Source organism: Haliotis cracherodii, unplaced genomic scaffold (assembly GCF_022045235.1).
Source record: "Haliotis cracherodii isolate W230 unplaced genomic scaffold, xgHalCrac1.p SCAF_5, whole genome shotgun sequence".
Classification (NCBI taxonomy): Eukaryota; Metazoa; Mollusca; class Gastropoda; order Lepetellida; family Haliotidae; genus Haliotis; species Haliotis cracherodii.
The window spans coordinates 44,934,751-44,956,805 of NW_027266308.1; the positions used below are offsets into that span (position 1 = coordinate 44,934,751).

A 22,055-nucleotide genomic window follows, 5' to 3' on the forward strand; every position below is an offset into this window, starting at 1 on the left:
TCAGTAAAAAAACTCTGACCCACCCCTGTAATAAATGACCGGTCCCTAAATAACAATCTATTGGTACTAAATTGCACCAGACTACCAGAAGTGGGGTCCAGGAACTGAAATATCATTGTGATACTGTACACCAAAAAGCACCAAAACCTGTGTTTAACTTTATTTTTGATATCTAAGATGGCATCATTGCCTTGTGCCTTTACAACTGTGTTTGCCTTAAGTTACATGAAGTTACAAAGCTGCTGCACAAACCATGTCTGCCTCAGGGCCCACCTCTGCTGTTCTGTGCCTCTTTGACTGCATCCTGAAAAAAGTCTGTCATTTGTGATGCTGCTAAGCCCCTTAAGGTACTAGAGATTCCAATTAGAGGTATTCAGGGTGTAATTGCAATTATATTCAAATTTAACAATGAATAATGGTGTACGTAAAAAAATCTTATATATATTCAATTTTTTCTATATTTTTAAATTGAACTTCAAATTGCACCCTTTTCTCAGTGCTTTTGAGATTTGTGTTAAGTAGTATTTGGAAGTCAGGATGAGCTGTGAGACTCAAAGTGAAAAATGGTATTCAGGATTCAGGGGAAGAGGGGGATGGCACCCTTCCTTCTCTCATTTGACATGTGTGACTTTTCTATAATCCACTACAGGCTGATCTCTTTGTTGACATATACTTTTGTACTAATTCTTTATTTTTGAGAAAGCTGTGATTTACTGATACGTTGCATTTGGTACTAAATAAATTGTTTTGCTAGGTGAATAGTGAAATGTTTAATGCCAAGTCTTAATCACACACAAAAAAAGACAACGGAAATCAATGTCTGAATAGTATTTGTTCATTTGTTTGTTTACCATGTTGATGTATGGATAAAAAATAAACAACTACCATTGGATAAGGATTTTGTGTTTCCATACAAATCAGATGTTAGTTGTCTACACAACATGTTGTGGGTCTTCTGTCGGCTAAACTTTTGTTTGTGAAATGGGGTTAAGTGTTGCGTTCAAGACTACTGCACTTACAAAGTGACATGCCTGTACATGTGTATGTGTGTGTGGCTGCTTTTACTAGTCTGGACTAATGTCGATTTTATAGTGCTCGCCCACTGAGATACCATGCTGCAGTTTAACATGAATACCCCACTCAGACACAGTATACCGACTCCGAGCCGACCAGTCCTTGTTTTAGCCCCTTAAGGCTGCGCACCAGGTAGGGTAACAACAAGTACCATCTTTTAACATCTTTTGGTATGATGTCCGGGCGAACACTCTACGACTAGACCATGGAGGCAGTCGTTGGTCATAAGAGACGCCTAAATCGAGTGGTCAGACTTGGCGACTTTGTTGACGTCATCATACCCTGATATGGATGGTGGCTCCTGATATCAGTCCTTGGTTTGACTGGTCGAGATCATATACAGGCCGATGAGTGCTGCATTAAACAACTAACAAACCAACTGCCCAAAAGGTGTCTCTTTTTAAAAGTCACATGATCCAAATATTCAGCTTGAAGCATGGCAGTTTTTGTAATGACAATACACAATCATTTATTTCATAAGATTTATTAACTATATAACCATTTTTATTACAAGAGATAGTCTATGAGTACATACAGATTCAAATAACAATAAATATCTTTCATATACACAAGACAGACTTGAATGCGGAAATATAACCTCAGTAGCACAGTGTAGAACATCACTTCTTCAAGTAGGGAAGATACGGAAATAATGCATGGACTATAAGACTACCACATTGGGTAGAGTATATACCAGATGATCAGTTAGAAACAATGTTTCATAGATAAGGAAACTTCCATGTAACAAAATGTACTACTCAAAAAAAGTTAGAGAACACCCTATTTTTTCATATGACTATAGTTATAATCTGTCATGACAGTTGGAACCAGGTGGAGTGTCAATATAAGATCATTGTGTTGCCATGGTTCCTTGTTACAGTTAACAAGATTTCACTGTCTATTATACACATTTGGTTATATATAAGCAGGAAACTAACATACTAGCCCAGATCTGTCTATCTGTGTCTCAGTACCGGTAGTCAAAAGGACTCCTATTTATGCTCAGGAAGGTCTCTCATTTGTATGTATCATGTAGGATGCGACAGCAATGTCTACAACACACTGATTCCGTACACAATATGCATGTTAACACAGATTTACTAATTTCATGAATTTACCCTGAGTGTTGATTAATAAGAATTCATAACTAACTGTAGGAAGTAAACGATAAAAATGTTAGTGTAAAGTTGAAAGATTGTTCAGAGATACTCCGTAAGATCCCAAACTGACACAAATAGTCATCTAATAATAACAAACCTACCATACAAACACTAAAAATTATTTGACATTTAGAATTTTCAGATCCATCCAAAGATTTATATACATGTATTCCATAAAACAGGATCAGAAAGACAAAGTTTGGATACTTACTTTCATATGGAAATTACATAAACACTGTAGGGCGTAAACATATTTCCTAATATTGATAACTTAATGATTTTCAAAGGGGTAAAATATTTTTCAATAATAATAGTATAAGATCATTGGCACCAATTATCTTTCAACACCCCTGCCTTGGGACAATATGTTACAAGTGAATACATACCTTTCAGCAACAATAAATATTAACAAGTGATGTTTTTGTACAATTATAAACAACAATGTACACAGACTTTCTTGAACAGGTATAAATGAAATTTCAACCCAAGATGTAATCAACTGCATCAGTATACATTTCCATGGCATCCTGTACAAGCATATTACTGAGTGAAACTGTCTTACTTTCAAGGAAGGTGTACACTAATAATGATGTAATCTTTCATGCAATAAGACTTCAATATAACATTATCAAATCATGTTATAATTTTAATTAACAAAATTGATGACTTGGTAAGAATATTTGAATTCATTCCTTGATCTTTGTAAAATAATCTGAGCATTTAATACATAAAATACTTTCTTCCAGCAACATTTCAAAAGTATTGTCCTGCAGAAACTTTGGCATCACCGATCATTACATTTTCCTAAACGTGTGTAGAAATTCCTAAATATTAATGGTGCAGCATTTTCAACCCAATAACTTGATGCTTACAGATTTAACAACCATACAACAATTGTTTATACCACATAATATAACAATTGTTTATACTCCATAACAATACAACAATTGTTTATACTACATAATATAACAATTGTTTGTACTACATAATATAACAATTGTATATACCACATAATATAACAATTGTTTATACCACATAATATAACAATTATTTATACCACATATAATTATTTATACTACATGATATAACAATTGTTTATACTATATAATATAACAATTGTTTATACTACTTAATATAAACATTGTTTATTCTACATTATAAAACAATTGTATATACCACATAATATAACAATTGTTTATACCACATAATATGACAATTGTTTATACTACATAATATAACAATTGTTTATATGTCATAATATAACAATTGTTTATACCACATAACATAACAATTGTTTATATCACATAATATAACAATTGTTTATACTACACAACAAAAACAACATTATGAAGCAATGTGGAAGCCAACTAGACTGTTCTCAACATGTAACAAGTGTTATCATCAAATATTTGACGTTATTGGTGAAGTTATGCATATATGCCATGTATATCCATCCATACCAAGTTCTTGTGCCAAAAGAAGTATGTTTTTCATAAATGGTTGCATTCAGACCTAGCATGTCCACTACACGGTTTACATTAGTCTGAGATTAAAATGTTACACTTTGGTCTGTTATAACCTTCTTTTACTGGTGATATTACTCCAATATTTCCCAAAATGAAAATAGAGAACAGTTAAAACTTGTTGATTGGTCATCATGGCATCATGCAGTTGTGTGCCTGAAGCACATTACAGTTTGACTATATACTGTAACAATCTGTGAAACAATCCACAACATCTTGCACCATGTGAAAGATGAAGTTGCAAATACCTGCCCAATACTCAAAATATGTCCATGTTTCATCCCTTCCACAAACAATCCATCACAAATGTAATTCTGTTTAATTATTTTCTTTAGGGACTGGTCATTTATTATAAGGGGTGGAGGGAAGAGATAATAAGGGAGAGATGGGGGGTGGTGGTCATAAAAAATTGATACAGCAAACAGCAAAAAAAAAACAGGACGGGGAGTGGGGGGTGCACCACAATTTAGTGGTAGGGGCATGAAAAAAAATGACACATTGCCATTTTTTAAAGGGAGTGGAGAGTACAATCCTACCGGCACCTCCCCACCCCCTATATTAAATGATCAGTCCCTAATTCAACATAACCACATAGATAATGCTGTACACACAAATATTACAAATATTTACATTATCTACAAGAATATCAGTTTCTCAACAAGATTAAGTTACAATGTACTACAACTTCCACAATGAGCCATTGTCCTTGTGTTCCTGATATATGTGGTTTTAGCACTGAGACAAATACCTTACACATCCCAATCACCCAAGTTATTTGCCAATCTGCTCTGCGTGAAAATAACGACATCTCCAAAGGCGGTCACATCATGTGAACAATGAGCCAACCAATCTAATGGAAGGATGTGTGGGTTCTTGAGCCAATCAGATGGCAGCTTTCTAAAACGATTTAGTGTCATTTCTTTACCACACCCATTCTCAAAAAGATTTGTACAGAAGAAACCTCACACAAAACACAAATATTCCTTTGATGCTACCTCCCTTTATAGTGTAGATGCAATGGCATGCGACACTGTGTATAGAATATCCACAATATGGCACACAATTATCTATAATTTCTTAAATACAGAAATTAGATGTGCTGGTCTGCTTTGCTGCTCATTCATGCTGATTGACGTCTGCTATGGCGGTGTCACCAAATCTTCATGCAAAAAGAGGTCAAACAAAGATTGACTATTTGCTTGCATACAAAAACACAGAGATCAGTAATGAAACTTGAACTTGCATATTGGGATCAACATTGTTTAAAGTCAAAATATTTTGAACCATAGCTACAGTAAAATGAAAACATGGTTTACTTTTTGTGTCTAGTTTCTGAAATATTCTGACAACATTGTATATATGATATGCATGAAGTATAAGGCACAGACAGGAAACAACACAAGGACTGTGTTAACAAGATTATCTGAGGTAAGATAGATTCAACAAAACACAAAGTAAAGAATAACCAGACAAGTGATATGGTTATAGCTCCATAAGACACGGACATAAATTTGTTATTGGACTGAGTTATCAATATGTCACATATTGGACGGCTTGACACTATGCAATAACATAGTATCAAAGAGTTATCTCCCCTAATTTACATCAATATACAACAGAACGGGTGGATGAGCACCAAATGTATATATATCACAGTCTGGCCTGCATCATATATACTCTACTGCATCTAGGAAAGTGGTAACTAGTACAGACTTCAAAAGACTTGAACTTCCACAACCTAACAGAGACTAATACTAATTTGAGGCTTCATTCATATACTTGGCTTATGGATTGTTTTGTAAAACCTTAGGGTCGGTGGTTGAAATGAAAAGAAATAATCTAAAACATGAAGAAATCCTTTAAAAGTTTTGTCAGCCAGGGGAAATATAGATAAAAATATAAAGAATATATACTTTGGTAATGATAAATCATAGGATTACTTCCCTTCCCCTTCGGTCTAAATTTTAAGTTAGCAAACATGACAGTAAGAAAAGTAGTACTTTACAAGTATTATATCTTATTCCACATTTGTTTAGTTTGGGTTGGTAGGTCCATAAACCAAGTAATTAAAAGCCTGCCTTATCACTGTAGTGATAGAACTGATGTAGAGTTAGAACTGATGGGACCAGCTAATGTCGGGTTGAACTCTTAGTCAGTTCATCATCAAATATGAGCACTATTGGTTATGAAAATACAACAAGCCAGAAATAACCTTGTTGTCTGATTCAGACAAGTTCAAACTTTTACAAGCGTAGTTTCCATTCCATCTACACAGAGCTAATGGCAGCTGATGCAAACAAATGATAGTTCACCGATTTACAGGACCATACTACCAACACAACATCCTGACCTATGAGAAGCAAAGAAACAGTCTTAGGGTAGTAATATCAAGGCAGGAGAGACCAACAACAGGCTTAAAGGTGGCCTTCATTCAAAGTCCTCTAGAATCCCCAAACAAGGCTTACATTACAGAGTGGAACGTTGATGGTTCGCTCCCCTGGCTGCACCATACCAAGGACACTAAAAGATGGTACTTCTTGTTACCATGCCTAGCATTTGGGATTATATGCATAAAAAAGGACTGGCCAGTTCAGTTTAATTCTCTCTGAGTGGCGTACCCATGTTAAACTGTGCCATGGTATTTCAGTAGGTTAGCACTATAAAACCAGATTACGTTTGAACTAGTACAAACTACCACACACACACACACACATGTATGCCCGTCACTATGTAAGTCAAATAATCGTGAATACAACGAACGTTAAACCCCATTTCACCTCACCTAGCACATCTTCCCGAGGCAAGAAAGTTTACTGACTATAAAATTCCAGTTTCCACCCTTGCCGAACTAGGCTGGTATTATGGAGTTACATTTTGGCTGGACTAATGAGTCTATGTAGCCACTGGTGGTGCTACGATCGAGCCAAGGAATTCCAGCCTCTTCGGTAAGGGTGGAAACTGGTCTTATAAAGTCAGTTACTCCCTTGCCTCGGGAAGATGCACCTAGCATCAATGGGTGTTTCTACCCACAAGTCCTTGCAAGAAGTGTTTATATAAACAAACAGCCAAGATAGCAGCTGTACTTCACATCTTCCACATTTCTATGTGCTGGTTTTAATGTGATCCCCCACATCGATGACTGTAACCATAGTGTGACACAGGTCACATGTTACATGTTACAAGTGAGTGAGTGAGTGAGTGAGTGAGTATGGTTTTACACCACTTTTAGCAATATTCCAGCAATACCACAACAGGGTGATCCTAACCAAATATCAAGAACACTGGCTATGAGTGAGTGAGTGAGTATGGTTTTACGCCGCTTTTAGCAATATTCCAGCAATATCTTGGCGGGGGACACCAGAAATGGGCTTCACACATTGTACCCATGTCGGGAATCGAACCCGGGTCTTTGGCGTGACGAGTGAACGCTTTAACCACTAGGCTACCCGACCGCCCATGGCTATGATGTAATAAAGGGAGGGTAATGGAAGTATTGACAGAAGGCTACTTTTCAGACATTGGATCACCTGTATGACAACATCTACCAGAATCTCCTCCCACCCTCATGGTAACAAGTCAGAAATCTGTCTCAGCACAATGACAGGATATGGATTTTTCGAGCTATTCTCACAGACACAAGCTGACAAATTCACTCCATCTAGTGAACAAAATAGTTTTGTGTTCAACCATAATACTGAAACAGAATTGTCTATATTTGTTTGGTAGAGGCAAATATTCTATGAAGGTGACCTGCATCGTCTTCTTCTATTTGTGTAAGGTTCTAAGGTGCAGTCAGACAACAAAGTGACCTCCAGATGAGGAGCAACACTACAATGTCATTAGCAAATAATCAAAAGAGAAGAGTTCTGAAATACACCAAAGTATACATCGAGCTTTTTTGTGAACAAATAAGTTGCATCTTCATTATGTTCTCATTTGCATATAGACAAAGAATGCATCTGCTACAAGTCCCAGGTGAAACAGAATTTGCTATCTGCTTTTATCACAGTTTAACAGAGGCATCATCTGTGATATCACAACTTTTCTAGAGTTCTATGAAGTCATATATACTGTATATGCAGTTTAATAATTGACTCATCTCCATCAGTGTGGTTGCTATGGGTTACTCCTTGTCACACCAATTCCATCCAGACTGAACCAGAGCAGCAGGCTTGGTGGTGTGCACATGTTCTCCTGACTGCAGGTCACATGACAGGGTTGCTGTAGTGTATGAGAGTGCTCTCCCCTTGAATAGGATGTGGCCTATTGTCTGTCAACTGAAGGTAGCGTGTATGTGAACAGATTCTTGATGGGCTTGGACTGAGCCTGAAACAAATACATCCCTCATTATAATTAACTGTGTTCGTTGTTTAATGCCACACTCAGCCACATTCCAGCTGTAGGATAGCGGTCTGTAAATATTCCCACACAGACACCAGCATCGGTTGCTGGGGACCTTTATTCTTACCTAGAATCCCCACACAAAGACCAGCATTGGTTGCTAGGGACCTTTATTCTTACCTAGAATCCCCAAACAGAGGCCAGCATTGTTGCTGGGGACCTTTATTCTTACCTAGAATCCCCAAACAGAGGCCAGCATTGGTTGCTGGGGACCTATATTCTTACCTAGTATCCCCACATGGAGGCCAGCGTTGGTTGCTGGGGACCTATATTCTTACCTAGAATCCCCACATGGAGGCCAGCATTGGTTGCTGGGGACCTATATTCTTACCTAGTATCCCTACATGGAGGCCAGCGTTGGTTGCTGGGGACCTATATTCTTACCTAGTATCCCCACATGGAGGCCAGCGTTGGTTGCTGGGTACCTTTATTCTTACCTAGAATCCCCACATGGAGGCCAGCATTGGTTGCTGGGGACCTTTATTCTTACCTAGTATCCCCACATGGAGACCAGCGTTGGTTGCTGGGGACCTATATTCCTATCTTGAATCCCCACAAATAAGACCAGCATTGGTTGCTGGAGACCTTTATTCTTACCTAGTACCCCCTCATGGAGACCAGCGTTGGTTGCTGGGGACCTATATTCCTATCTTGAATCCCCACAAATAAGACCAGCATTGGTTGCTGGGGACCTTTATTCTTACCTAGTATCCCCACATGGAGGCCAGCGTTGGTTGCTAGGGACCTATATTCCTATCTAGAATCCCCACAAATAAGACCAGCACAGGTTGCTGGGGACCTTTATTCTTACATGTAATCCCAACAGGTATTACAAAGCACTAACATAAAGAATAACCTTGCAGACGCTTGGCCCAGGAGAATGTAAACTGTGTTCATGGTACACTTTGCTTGTGTCTAATATAATCTCTGTAGAGTCATATTTCCTTTCAAACGATTATTCTTTTGAAGGTGAGGTGAAATGGGGTTTAACGTCGTGTCCAAGATTATTGCACTTATATACCGACGTGCATGCACGTTTATGTGTGTTTGGCTGCTTGTACTAGTCCGGACTGATGCCGATTCAATAGTGCTAGCCCACTGAGATACCATGCTGCAGTTTAACATGAATACCCCACTCAGACACAGTATACTGAGTGGACCAGTCCTTGTTTTAGCCCCTTAATATCGAGCGCCAGACAGGGTAACAACAAATACCATCTTTTAACATCTTTTGGTATGATGCAGCCGGGGATCGAACCCTGGACCTTCCGCTCTCCGGGTGGACGCTCTACAACTAGACCACAGAGGCGGTCCTTTCTTTTGAAGCAACGAAGACAAGACATTATATATAACATGTCAATGCCATAAAATAATCAGTCTTGATCATCTGCCCAAAAAGACTCCACTATTGATTATCTTAATTAAAAGCAGCATCATATCAACCAAGCCAATCCGTTAATGATGACCAGTTATTAATAAGTACAACATTGTATCACATTATGCCTGCTCAGAATTATTTAGTACACTGGTGATATGGTCTCCTTTGTAACAAATAATATCCTCATACTTCTAAAACAGATTTCCTCACCTTGTGTGGTTTAAAAGTGTTAACATTGTTGATGGCTGGTAACCCCCCAGACGGACCCTCAAAGTGCTTGGGATGGTATGCTGGCATGGAAGTGCTGTGGTATGTGGGGTTGTATGTGGGGTGATGCATTGTCACTCGAGGCAGCAGCCCTGTGTGGTTTGGATATTGCTGGCTTTCTGCATAGCGCCGGAGATTGTGGTGCCGCTGTCGCTGAAAACAGGAAAATAAGGTTGATTTTTATAGTATTTTAATTAGATGCCATTAAGCCATCATTGGGAATGGAATGTGTCAGAAAAACATCAATGCATCACCAAACACATATGATCACCATATGGACATGTAGTATTAGGACAAGGGGTATTATTACAGACAATTATAGTGAGGAAAGAATTGACATCATGGTACCCCATTTTCATTAGATTCAAGAAGACGTAATTCTGTATATGCACGTGACATCATATTATGAGTAAGTAACAACTTGACTTTCAGGCAGGTCAACCAAGAATTAAAAGTTGACAAATAAATCTGAAAAAAAGGACATTTTTTGTTATCTGTTAGATGGAAACGTGCGTTCATCACAAAATAATTGTGCATGGAACAGGTTATACTGCAAGACAATAGGTTATGACAATAGGCATAATGAGGAGACAAGCTCAACTAACATTGTGCTAACCCATGCCAACATATTAGGAATACTTTTTAAAGAACCAAAAGATTATCGGGAATGTCTGAGGAGTTAAGTTCAACTAAGATGGCACCCATGGCAACATATTTAGATGTTTTTAAAGAACCCCAAAATTATCTGGAATGTCTCCTTTACTGACCTACAGACTAGGAAATTCAAAATAATAAATCTGTAAACCAAAACTTGAAAACAGTCTGTCACAAAGGGGAACAAACTACACACAAAGGTAAAAAGGTAGAGGTTAGTTGTATGTTGTTTCCCTCAAGTGCTTCAAGCAGTGTGAGTTTCAAGTATAATGTACCAAGCACCCTTCACCACCAGCACACAAGTACTCCCATGCAGAGGAGCCGACACATCTCAGTAACAGTTGGGATTGGGCTTCAAAACAATTGCTTCTCAGGCAGTGTAAGCAAGGGTGCAACCCATGTCAGGAATCGAACCCAGGTCCTCAGTGAGATGGGTGAACGCCTTAACCACTAGGCTACCCGACTGCCCTAATATAGAAATCAGACATGCTTGTCTGAATGCTTTGTTCACTCAAGAATTTGTTTGGCATCCTCAGATGTTCCTGTAGATACGTATCTGATTGTAATGAGACTGCATCACTGCCTGACAAGTGATGCTACCCGACCGCCCTAATATAGAAATCAGACATGCTTGTCTGAATGCTTTGTTCACTCAAGAATTTGTTTGGCATCCTCAGATGTTCCTGTAGATACGTATCTGATTGTAATGAGACTGCATCACTGCCTGACAAGCAAGACTTTCTTAGCCTACAAATGATGTGGGGGAATGACAGGCTGAAAACAGGACAGGGCTATGGTTTCCACTTAATATAGTTTTGAGTCCTCCATACACTCAGCTTTTATGACCAAATATGTGATCTCAAATATATAAAATGTACATTTATCTCTGTTCAACAATTTTAACAACAATCCTATTGAATAAATGTTGCAGAACTTCTGCAAGATAACATGCAAACTACAGGTGTGTTTCTAACCATTCATTCTGGAATTTTAAACTATGAAAATAACGCAAAGACCATTAACAAAAATCCAATCTTCAGAAGCAGTCCATGCTAATTCATGTGGCGTTAACACACTCACCTCAACAAGAAAACAAAAACCAAACCAAGAGTGCACGACAAGCACCAGCTACAGCTGCACCCACCCACCCACCCACTGCCCCACATACCTTCTTCTTATGCCTAAAGGCAGCCCATATACTAGTCTCACTGTCAGAGGTACTCTCTTGGGGCACCTCCACCCTGGGGGCCTGCGGCTCACGATATGACTTGGTGCCACCTACCCGCCCCTTGGCTGGATTGGACTGTGCTTTGGTTGCTCGTATAGGGTACATCACAACTTCAGAAGGTCGCTCGTCTTGTACGACTGGTTCCTTCTTTTTATCGCCTATGGTTTCAACCGGCTCATGGTTTCGTTCTCTGTCTCTGTCTCGTTCTCGGTCTCTTTCTCGTTCTCGGTCTCGGTCCCGGTCCCGGTCCCGGTCCCGAACAGGGCGTTCATGGAGCTCAGATTTCTTTCCCTCATCTCTACGGCGGGGTTGGGCAAGTGCTGCAGCTCGTCTGTCTGCCTCCCTACAATATGAATAAAATAATTTATTGGATTTATTTACAACAATGACCCTACACAGTGTTGCTTTGTGGTGCTCCCAAGACAGCATTTGTCTAAAAGTATATTCATCAGAACAAATACAAAAAGGATCTGTCATCATGAACATAATTTGATGTCACGTAGAAACGGCTCATTGTAGTGTATGACACTTTCATTGTATCCCCAGCAGGGATTGAGATACAAGATATATACAGCATTACATAGTATGTCTTATAGACCCTGATACAAATATATCAACTACAGCCCATGCAAGTCTATAATGTTTGGCATTTCTAGATTACTGCAGTATCTGAAAATGAAGAGAGTCACTGGGCTCCCTTTTATTATATTTTTATTAAGATAACTGAACAACTGGTTTTTTCTGTACGATATGTTCATTTAAGAGACTATATGTTAGTCTAAGCTTTACAGAACTTGGAGAATGCACAATACTCATTAAGTTGGGAAGTCAAAATTGACAGTACTCTCATGTTTCAGGTAGGATGTATGTAAGTGGAAGATTGTATCGCCAAATGGTAAAAAAAGGGAAAAAAAGAAGTTTTTAAAAAAAATAAAACATTGTAGTATGAATCCTGACATCAGCTTGGATGTCAAAACATAAGTGAAACATACCTCAGTTCTTTGAAATAATCATGTTTGATGGCCCGATGTGCCGTGACCCTTTCTTCGGGGTCGTATGTACACATCTTGTTGATGAGTGCTACTGCCTCCTGGGATACATGGGGCAGGAGTCGCTGGATACCCGTACCCTGCTTCTGGGGGAAGTTAAAGCTGATGCCGCGAGATCTGAAAATGCATATCATATGTTACAGTGGGAACACCATATCTGATACTGTCTTAAACTGATTGAGTGTATGTTGATGCATCCTCGATTATCCAGGGTGTTATATCTCCATTTTGTTATGATAAATACCCTGGACATATTTGCTGGGGGCGGTCGGGTAGCCTAGTGGTTAAAGCGTTCGCTCGTCACGCCGAAGACCCTTGTTCGAATCCCGAGATAGGTACAATGTGTGAAGCCTATTTCTGGTGTCCCCCACCGTGATATTGCTGGAATATTGCTAAAAACAGCGTAAAGCCATACTCACTCACTCACTCACTCACTTGACATATTTGCTCTCAATAATACAATCTTAAGGAAAGCTGTCCCCTGTAATTATTCTCATTAGCAACATGGGAGAGATGGAGATGAAGCCATCTCTTTCAAAACAGAGCTATGGTGTCAAACGGACCAGGGTATTTATCAAAATAGAATGGACATACAATGCACGATATGACTTAGAAGGATGAGCAGCCTAGGCGAGGCCTACAAGTGATTCAATGCGTGATCATCAATCTATGCCATCAGGGTACGACGACACACACTGAGCACAGTCATTTGTGATCGATTGATCGTGAATTTAGTCGGCTTTTGTTTGGACCATAAGAAATCACCACAGAGGTGTTGGTAAAAGCCATTGTTTTTTTTGTTTGGACTTCAATACTGATTCCATCATCAGAAAATTGGAAAATGTAAAGTTAAAACTCATAGAATATAAACTATAAAATGCATGTGTTCTAACAATTGTCATACCCGTATGCATCACAAAACATTTTCAGTGGCGACTTATATTTTTGGTGGTCAGTACATGAATGCACATTGACATGTGAGACAGCAATAACTATGCCATGTTCAGCAATATTGCAGCAATGTCATGGCAGATAAAATACTAATAGCCTTCACATATTGTATCCACATATGGATTTAAACCTAGGTGGTATTGAGTGCGACTAGCAAACGCTTGGACCTCTATGCTACTATAAGTAATTTAAAAACACATGCATAAGTTAACTATGGCATGACTGTCTTGTTATAGCATAAGTCCTGTTCACATGCAGTTTCATTCAGCATCTAGCATGAAAGAGGCCAACTGAATTTAGGCAAAAACAGAACTACTACAAGCCTGGATGTGGATCAGACAACCACAGAAGAGACAGGTACAATAGAAAGCAAAGCTTTGAGCTCAAAGGCCATACACACTTTATGTCATTTAGCACACTAGAGTCGAGATGGAGTGAGAAGTGAGAATTGTTGCCAGCACTCGCCAGCAATGACTTGAGACACCTCTATCATGTATTGTACCCTTGTGTAGCAACTGTGAACTGTGTAACAAGCAAACCACTAGACAAGAATGTCATAGAAAATGAGAAGTTGGTGGATATGGTGTAGTCGTATGTGTGCTATTGTGACATAGCTGTAATGATTTTGAAATACATTCCATGCAATAATAATAATAATAATAATAATAATAATAATAATAATAATATAAAAAAATAATATAAGATAATAATAATAATAATAATAATAATTTGAGTGAGACAAGAAAGCAAACCACAGGTCAAGTCACAGATCCTGACCACCTAATCTTCATTGAAGTCGGATCTGACAGTCTGTTTGTTTGTTTGTTTGTTTGTTTAATGCTGCACTCAGCACTATATTCCAGCCTAACGATAGCAGCCCCTTATATATCAAGTAACAGGGGCAGAAGGAATTCTGACCCAGAATCAACCCTGGGCTCCATTTTCAAAAACATTTGTTTTGTTATTTTTGCTGTTATGTGTTAATTATTCCTAAATATATCAGGTAGTCAATAAAATTAGTCGTGGGCCAATCCAAACTCACATTATCACCTCATTTACATCATGTCACTTACATGGGCTTGGAACAAGCAGAGGACAAGGACGTGATACAGGAAGTTGTGACGTGTGACATATATCTCGTTCATTCTTTATGTATCGAGATATAAATGAAGTATAGTTATTTCAGCATTGCCATGTTGCTTCAGGTAATATACAAAATGATGGACATGTACAAGTCCTGTAATCTGACATGATTGGTTGCATATGATTATGTCGGATTAACGAGTATGTCTGATAAGCGAAATTAAGTAGTATTAACGTTCGTGATCAAAAATAGGACAACTACACGACAGATAACGAGACAAACACTAATTGTTCATAAATTGTTTATTGTTAAGCAAGTTTATCTCTGCAGCGGTTGTTATATGCAGCTACCAGACGACTCGTCTCACATCAAAACACGGGCTGTGTACTCGCGGGTAAATGACTGGATTAACGAGACTGATTAATGAGTGAATTTGGTAATTTGTTGCAAATTAGTTGTGTCGGAGTTGGAGTGCAAGACTGTCGGATTAACGGGTCTAAATAGCACTGATGCAAGTGGTTCCCATCATTAGTGTCGGATAAAGCCGATTGTTGGATTAACAAGACTTGACTGTATGTAACAATATCATGTGTGTCCGGCTAACATTAGTAGCCAACAAGATAAGAGCAGACAGTTAATATGCACTCATACCAGACTGCCTCAGTTCCCTGTGTGTTGGAAGTTGCCGCCGTGTGTTCATATTAATGAGTGAGTGAGTGAGTTGGATTTAACACCGCTTTTAACATTATTCCAGTTATATCACGACGTGTCAGCTTAATGTGGGAGGAAAGCCCGAAGTGATGCAGGTCTAAGATGTTTACCCCTTCGGTGAAACCCACAAGCACGGGTATGGTGCTTACAAACCTTAAAACATAATCGGGGCGAACCGGGATTCGAACCCACAATCATAGATTTCTGGCGTGCCCCAGGGACGTAACTCTGCACAGCGAATCACGGCGCCTTAGACGAATCATATTAATGAAATTGTTCAAGATTAAGAAAGGGAAGAGAAACAAGAAGGGACAACTTCCCCAGATGTGGCTAAATGAAAAAAATATGCTTGGAATACTTAGAGGCATTAGCTAAATCAGAAAAACAACATAGCAATCTTTCCTTTTAGTAGATGTTATTGGCCAGATAGCAATATTATGGGTATACACATATATATGAAAACAGGAAATTGAAACCTTTAAATCTATCACATAATTTTCAGGTGACCTATTTACTAAATGAAAGTCGCTAGCCTATTCGTAGTCTGAGATTGGTAATATTTTAGAAGGTCTGTAAGTTATTAATGCAAATGTTCCATTCAGGTGAACATTTTTTTATTCCTTGAATCACAGATCCTTCTGCCTTACTTTTGAAAATATATGACCAAACATATAAGGATACGATGCTGACATCTTAAGGAATAGTGTTAGCACTCAAGTCTATTAAATGAAACATAAATAATTAATTTGATAATTGCTGCCACTCTTTTAATATATTTTTGCATCCTCCAACTGCAGTGTCCCACCAGAAGCTATCCGTGATTAAAGCAATAAGACTGGCCAAGTAACCTGAACAAGTTATCTCAGCTCATACACCATGTACACTACGCTCATACACAACGCACAGACATAGAATATCTGTCTGTTTGCTTGAGCAATTTGCAATGCAGATACAGCAACAGTGACAACATCTGAGAGAAGAAACACAATACAAAGACGCAATGGTTTATCACAGAGGTACCTAGCTCCTCTTGAGCGACTGCGAGAAAACAAAATTTATCAATACTCATTAGTACATTTTTTCACACAAATCCATAAAAGACTTTGTTTTCAAAGTACTGACGATCGATACCTACAGATACAGTAGCTTGTCATCATCAGCTGTGAATTCAGATCCACCTTCATTAAACTTTAATGTGGGAAGATGGTTGCCTTCATGCACTCATGCACATCAATTACCAAATTGACTAAACAAATAATAAATAAAATCGTGATTAAATGTTTGTTTAGTTGATTATGAAGCAATTCATAATTGTATTTTCACAAAAGGTAACTAGGCCTCTATTCACTCTGACAGAAAAATAGAAACATTAGGCTCAACAAAGTTAATTTACATATACCGTATTCGACGTATTAAGCGCCCCACTCTAATAAGCGCACAGCGATATTTGCCAATATATTGGCTAGTGAACAATCCCAATTAGCACCCTTTCCGATCGATCAATGTACACAAGACTTATTTATTCGTGTATAATACGCACTCATGTGTTATATGCACCCTTAATTATGGGCAATTAAATTCTTGAATAATATATCTGTCGTGTATAATACACATGTCATTTCAGGCTGTCAGCATAAACTACAAAATTTACAATCTTTCAACACTGTTTTTTTTCTCACCAAAATTATATTCTAATAAGAACCCCTTATTTCTAATTTTGAGAGTGCCCTGGGCCCTTATTACATCGAATACGGTATGTTACATGTATAAGCATATGTGCATATGAAAGGTACCTACTTCTTCATCTTCTTCAGCACTGAATTTTCTGGTGTACCCATAATGTCATGAATCTTTGCAATCTGGTCGACTTCATTGGAGCCAGGAAACAGTGGATGAAGACTGTAAAATAACCACGTTCCACCATTATGGGTTCAGTGATATAAGGCATGTTGATATGATAACACAATACACAGAGCTGTAGAGTGAATATGGTTTTACGCCGCTTTTAGCAATATTCCATCAATATCACGGCGGGGGACACCAGAAATGGGCTTCACACATTGTACCCATGTCTGGAATCAATCCTGGGTCTTCGGCGTGATGAGAGAACGCTTTAACCACTATGTTACCTGACCTTCCCTAGAGCAGTAGAAGAGTGATGTTATACATATTGTTCATAAAACGGTTTGAAGTTGAAAACATTTAAACCTTCAACTCTGGATGCAAGAAAGTCCCAAATAACAAATTGTGGTTCTGACAGAAATGAAAGGAGCTCTCAGTGTTCTGCTGATGTTTTCTGGTATTGTCTGTTCCTAGTGTGGGTATTAAACTAATGCATCCATTTTCCACATTTAAGGTGCAGCTTGACACATAATTGTTGTAGGGCTGGGGCAGGTTACTCGGGTACCTGGACCCGTGGTTTGTCACATGATATATTGTTTAATGAGAAACAATATCTAAAACTCTATGGTAACACTACAAGTCACTATGTTCACATTTCTTTCCGACTATGCACCAATTCCTTCTGACCTTCATAGGTTTGAATAAAGATCAAACTTCAGTCAACTTCAGTGTATGCATGACCAGATCATTTTATACGTGTATCTAAATACATTTTACCAGGGCTATGGTCAAACTATTCCCAATCGGACATTTTATACCCAACTCTAGAGACCTATAGCAGGTATCTGGGTAGGGTCGGGTAATACGGGTAATAGCATGGTGGGTACCCGGGTAGTAAATTTGTACTCATGCCAGCCCTAATTTGTTGAGGTTGACATGTTGTTGACACTGTGGTTTGTGGCCAGAAAACTTGAACTCCCAAAAGACACACTTCCGTGAGTTTGGTTAGGTGGATGGTTGGTTTGACAGGTTGGAGAATTACCTGAGAATCTCAAAAAAGACGCATCCCACACTCCACATGTCCATCTTGTATGTGTAATAGCCATCAGTCAGCAGACACTCCGGGGCACGGTACCTGCAGGGCACAAACAGATGGTGGTGTGCTCAGGAGAACTCGGGCAAGTCGGACGAGTAAATGACTGTCAGACTGAGTGAGTATAGTTTTACAACACTATTAGCAATATGCCAGCAATATCAGGGCAGGGTACACCAGGAATTGGCTTCACACATTGTACCCATGTAAGGAATCAAACCTGGGTCTTTGATGTGACAAGAGAACGCCAGAACCACTAGGCTTGCCCACCACCCCAACTGGAAGATGTTGAATGAACACAAAAGACCAATCTCTTAATTGGGGGACAGTGGGGGGAGCCTAGTGGTTCCAGCTTGACTCCTGAGAAACACAGGTTGCATGTGGTATATCCTTAGGAGTAGGATTAGATTTTCCTAGAGACTAATTGTGAATAGCTGAAGGAGTTATATGCCTCCGTTCACCCAGGAGTGAAAGGGTACCCAGTAGGATGAGACGGTAATGTGACAGTTAACCTTCAAGCACCATCAAAGAGAAGCTTGGTTTGTATACTCCCCAGGGAACTGTGAATAAAATTTGAGTGTCGATCCAAAGACTTGGATTATAATAATGTGCGCCATGAGCATTCACTTGGTAAATGGAATCTGACACAGCATATACAGACTTTTTATCATAACATCAGTCACCAAATATGAAAAAGAAAATTATACTATCCCACCACTCAAAATATATGTCACATTCCAGTCCTGATATTGGAGACTTACTTAGGTGTAAACCCCCAAACCCCAGTACTCCAGAAGAGCTAAATCAAAAGCCTCAACATCCAAGCTTATCTGGATAGACAAGGATGAGTACATTCTCAACATAGGCCTTCATTTCCTCTCGTCACCTGACCAGATGTCTATCACACACTTATTACCTCAGCAACTCAATTACATATTGATTATCTACACCAAGACATGAACTAGGGTTTAATGGACACCCCACCGTGAGAATACAAAGAAATCATGGTTAATTAATTCCAATATTTGGGAAGCTTTGATAAAAGGGAGCCCTACTGTGTGACAATGAAATTACTAACTGTTCAATAATTTGTATATTACATGAAGGGGTGTTACAAGATGACTAATTTATTCTCTTCCTTAGATTAAGTGGTTACGGTTTATTGGTAAGTGAGAGGTTTAAGTTGCTATTAACAATTTTCCAATCATATCCATAGCTAGGAACCCATATAAGGATTCAAACCAATCTGAACCCAACAATCTGAATGAGGAATGCGCGTATGGAAGCCAAGCTACACCATGATCCCCTGGGAGGTCAGTTTGTTGTTTTAAGCCTCAGTCAGCAATGTTCCAGCTATAATATGGCAATCTAGTCTAGGACAGGCAAACCAGTGGTTGATATTATAAGCAACATCAAAGCAGTCAACCATCAACCAAGTCACCTAGCCTGACCACCTGATCCAATTTAGTGATCACTTCCAACAAGCAACTGCTTCACAAAGTGAGTGAGTGAGTGTGTGAGTGAGTGAGTGAGTGAGTGAGTGAGTGAGTGAGTGAGTGAGTGAGTGAGTGAGTGAGTGAGTGAGTGAGTGAGTGAGTGAGTGAGTGAGTGAGTGAGTGAGTGAGTGAGTGAGTTGGGTTTAACGCCGCTTTTAACAGTATTCCAGTTATATCGCGGCATGTCAGCTTAATGTGGGAGGAAAGTCCAAAGTGATGCAGGTCTCAGACATTTACCACTTCGGTGAAACCCACGAGCACGGGTATGGTGCTGACAAACCTAGAAACATAATCGGGGCGAACCAGGATTCGAACCCACAATCATAGGTTTCTGGCGTGCCCAATGGACGCAACTCTGCACAGCTAATCACGGCGCCTTAGACGACTGGGCCACCCGTGCCCCCTTTCACAAAGTGACTGTAGTGCCCTGGCTGCTGTAATGTCAAAGTGCGGGTCTAGCTCTGTGAGTGTCAAGTACAGGATAGTTTGGGCCAGGCATGCAACCTGGCACTTGCCCACAAGCCTATCATTTGGTCTAATGTTAAAGGTATCTTAAGGGCAAGTCAAATTTCAGGCTAGTTAGTGGGTCTATTCATGTTAGAAAATGCCTCAGGTTAAATTTCTCGGTAGCAGCACAACCACTTTGTGAATTGTCCTGGGGACCTATTCTAACCCAGGGAGATGAAGACGACACCTTACCATCTTGTGGAGATGTACTCTGTATAAGGCTGTTTAGAATACATGCTTCTACAGGACCCAAAATCAGCTAGTTTCAGCATATCCTCCTGAAACAACAAACAGGATCAAGTGATACGAATAACAGCAGATAATGAACAGCAAAAGATGCTTAGGTTTGTAACCTAAACACAACAGAACATTTGCCACCTGTAGTTATGGCAGCTACATTGCCCTTTCTGGAACACTTTCTCAGCAATAGCGAATGAGTCAATAAGGTATAATGCTACTTTGAATAGTATTTCAATCATATCACGACATGTGTCATGTGGTAGGTACCCTGCCGGGCGCTCGGCAATAAAGGGCTAAAAGGTCCTGTAGGTCCTGTAGGGAAGCAGTCCAGTATGTAAGCATACACAAGCCCAAGCCTGTCAAGGACGACCAATGTACCGTATATTGCTGTGTATAAGGAGAGTTTATCATACCTAAATTTACGGAGCTTTCAAGGGGGGTCGCCTTATACACAGGGTTGACAAGTGTTGATGTTTTTTTCCCCAACAAATCCATACTGAAGTACACAAATTAATCATGTACTTACACTGTCTGGTTATAAAAAGTGTTCATTCTATATCTGGACTTATGTTTGTAATGTATTTTATGAATATTATTCAAAATTTCATTCAATATTGTTTACATTCGGTGATGCGCTTCATTCCAATTCGCCTTATAGACAGGGTATAAAAATTTCATCGATTTTGTAGACTTAAAAGGCGGGGTCACTTTCAAGAAGGCGATATACAGTACTGGATGATTGAATTACTACTATGTTTCACTATGAATTATTAACTATGTCACATTTACAATTGAGAGGACTTCCAATGAATCCAGCGCAAGTAGGTGGGGATGCCTACAATAAGGTTCTTTAGTACGAAGGTTGATTGTTAAGTTCTAAGCCTCACATAAAAAGAATTGTGTCATGGTGGAAACTTTCGTAACTTGAGTAAATTAACCAACTTGTTTCACTGCAATCTCATTAAAACCACTTTCAAAGATCTGAGGATATCCAATTTGCACCAGAACGACGACCTTTTTCAAATTTTGACCGATCAATGGAATGACGAGAAGACGACATTAGCTGATCAGAAGGCAGCTTTCTCGTGCTTTACGGCATTAGTTTCAAACTGGAGACTACACTTTGAAACACATTTTGACAAATTCTTGATTAAAAATGTGAAAACTGAACAAAAGAACATTCTGGACCTTCAAGGAACAAGCAATGATCAAGTATGGAGATGATAGTAATTCCCAAACACAGATTTACCACAGAATAAGCAGTGAGATCAGTTTGGATGACAATACTGAAAAACATTTCATACAAACCACACCACAAATGAAAGGCATAATAATACTCACCTTTATCAGTATATTTTCTGGTTTTACATCTCGATGAAAGATGCCATTCCTAATTT

At 39.0% G+C, this 22,055-nt stretch overlaps 1 protein-coding gene across 2 annotated transcripts in view; it reads right to left on the reverse strand.

The window, feature by feature from the left end:
- Window positions 1-3,515: 3,515 nt before the first annotated feature.
- LOC139443093 (MAPK/MAK/MRK overlapping kinase-like) overlaps window positions 3,516-22,055 on the reverse strand; it is a 57,058-nt gene continuing 38,518 nt past the window's right edge. Inside the window, exons 6-14 of one of the 2 annotated variants that reach the window (XM_071224024.1) lie at window positions 22,000-22,048; window positions 20,611-20,696; window positions 18,365-18,457; window positions 17,278-17,379; window positions 16,501-16,518; window positions 12,678-12,851; window positions 11,740-12,028; window positions 9,747-9,956; window positions 3,516-8,083 (exon numbers count right to left, since the gene is read on the reverse strand). In XM_071224024.1, coding sequence (XP_071080125.1) covers window positions 8,021-8,083; window positions 9,747-9,956; window positions 11,740-12,028; window positions 12,678-12,851; window positions 16,501-16,518; window positions 17,278-17,379; window positions 18,365-18,457; window positions 20,611-20,696; window positions 22,000-22,048 — 1,084 coding nt within the window. In that variant the 3' untranslated portion in view covers window positions 3,516-8,020. The remainder of the gene's footprint in view (window positions 8,084-9,746; window positions 9,957-11,739; window positions 12,029-12,677; window positions 12,852-16,500; window positions 16,519-17,277; window positions 17,380-18,364; window positions 18,458-20,610; window positions 20,697-21,999; window positions 22,049-22,055) is intronic. The other variant, XM_071224025.1, reaches the window with a different exon arrangement.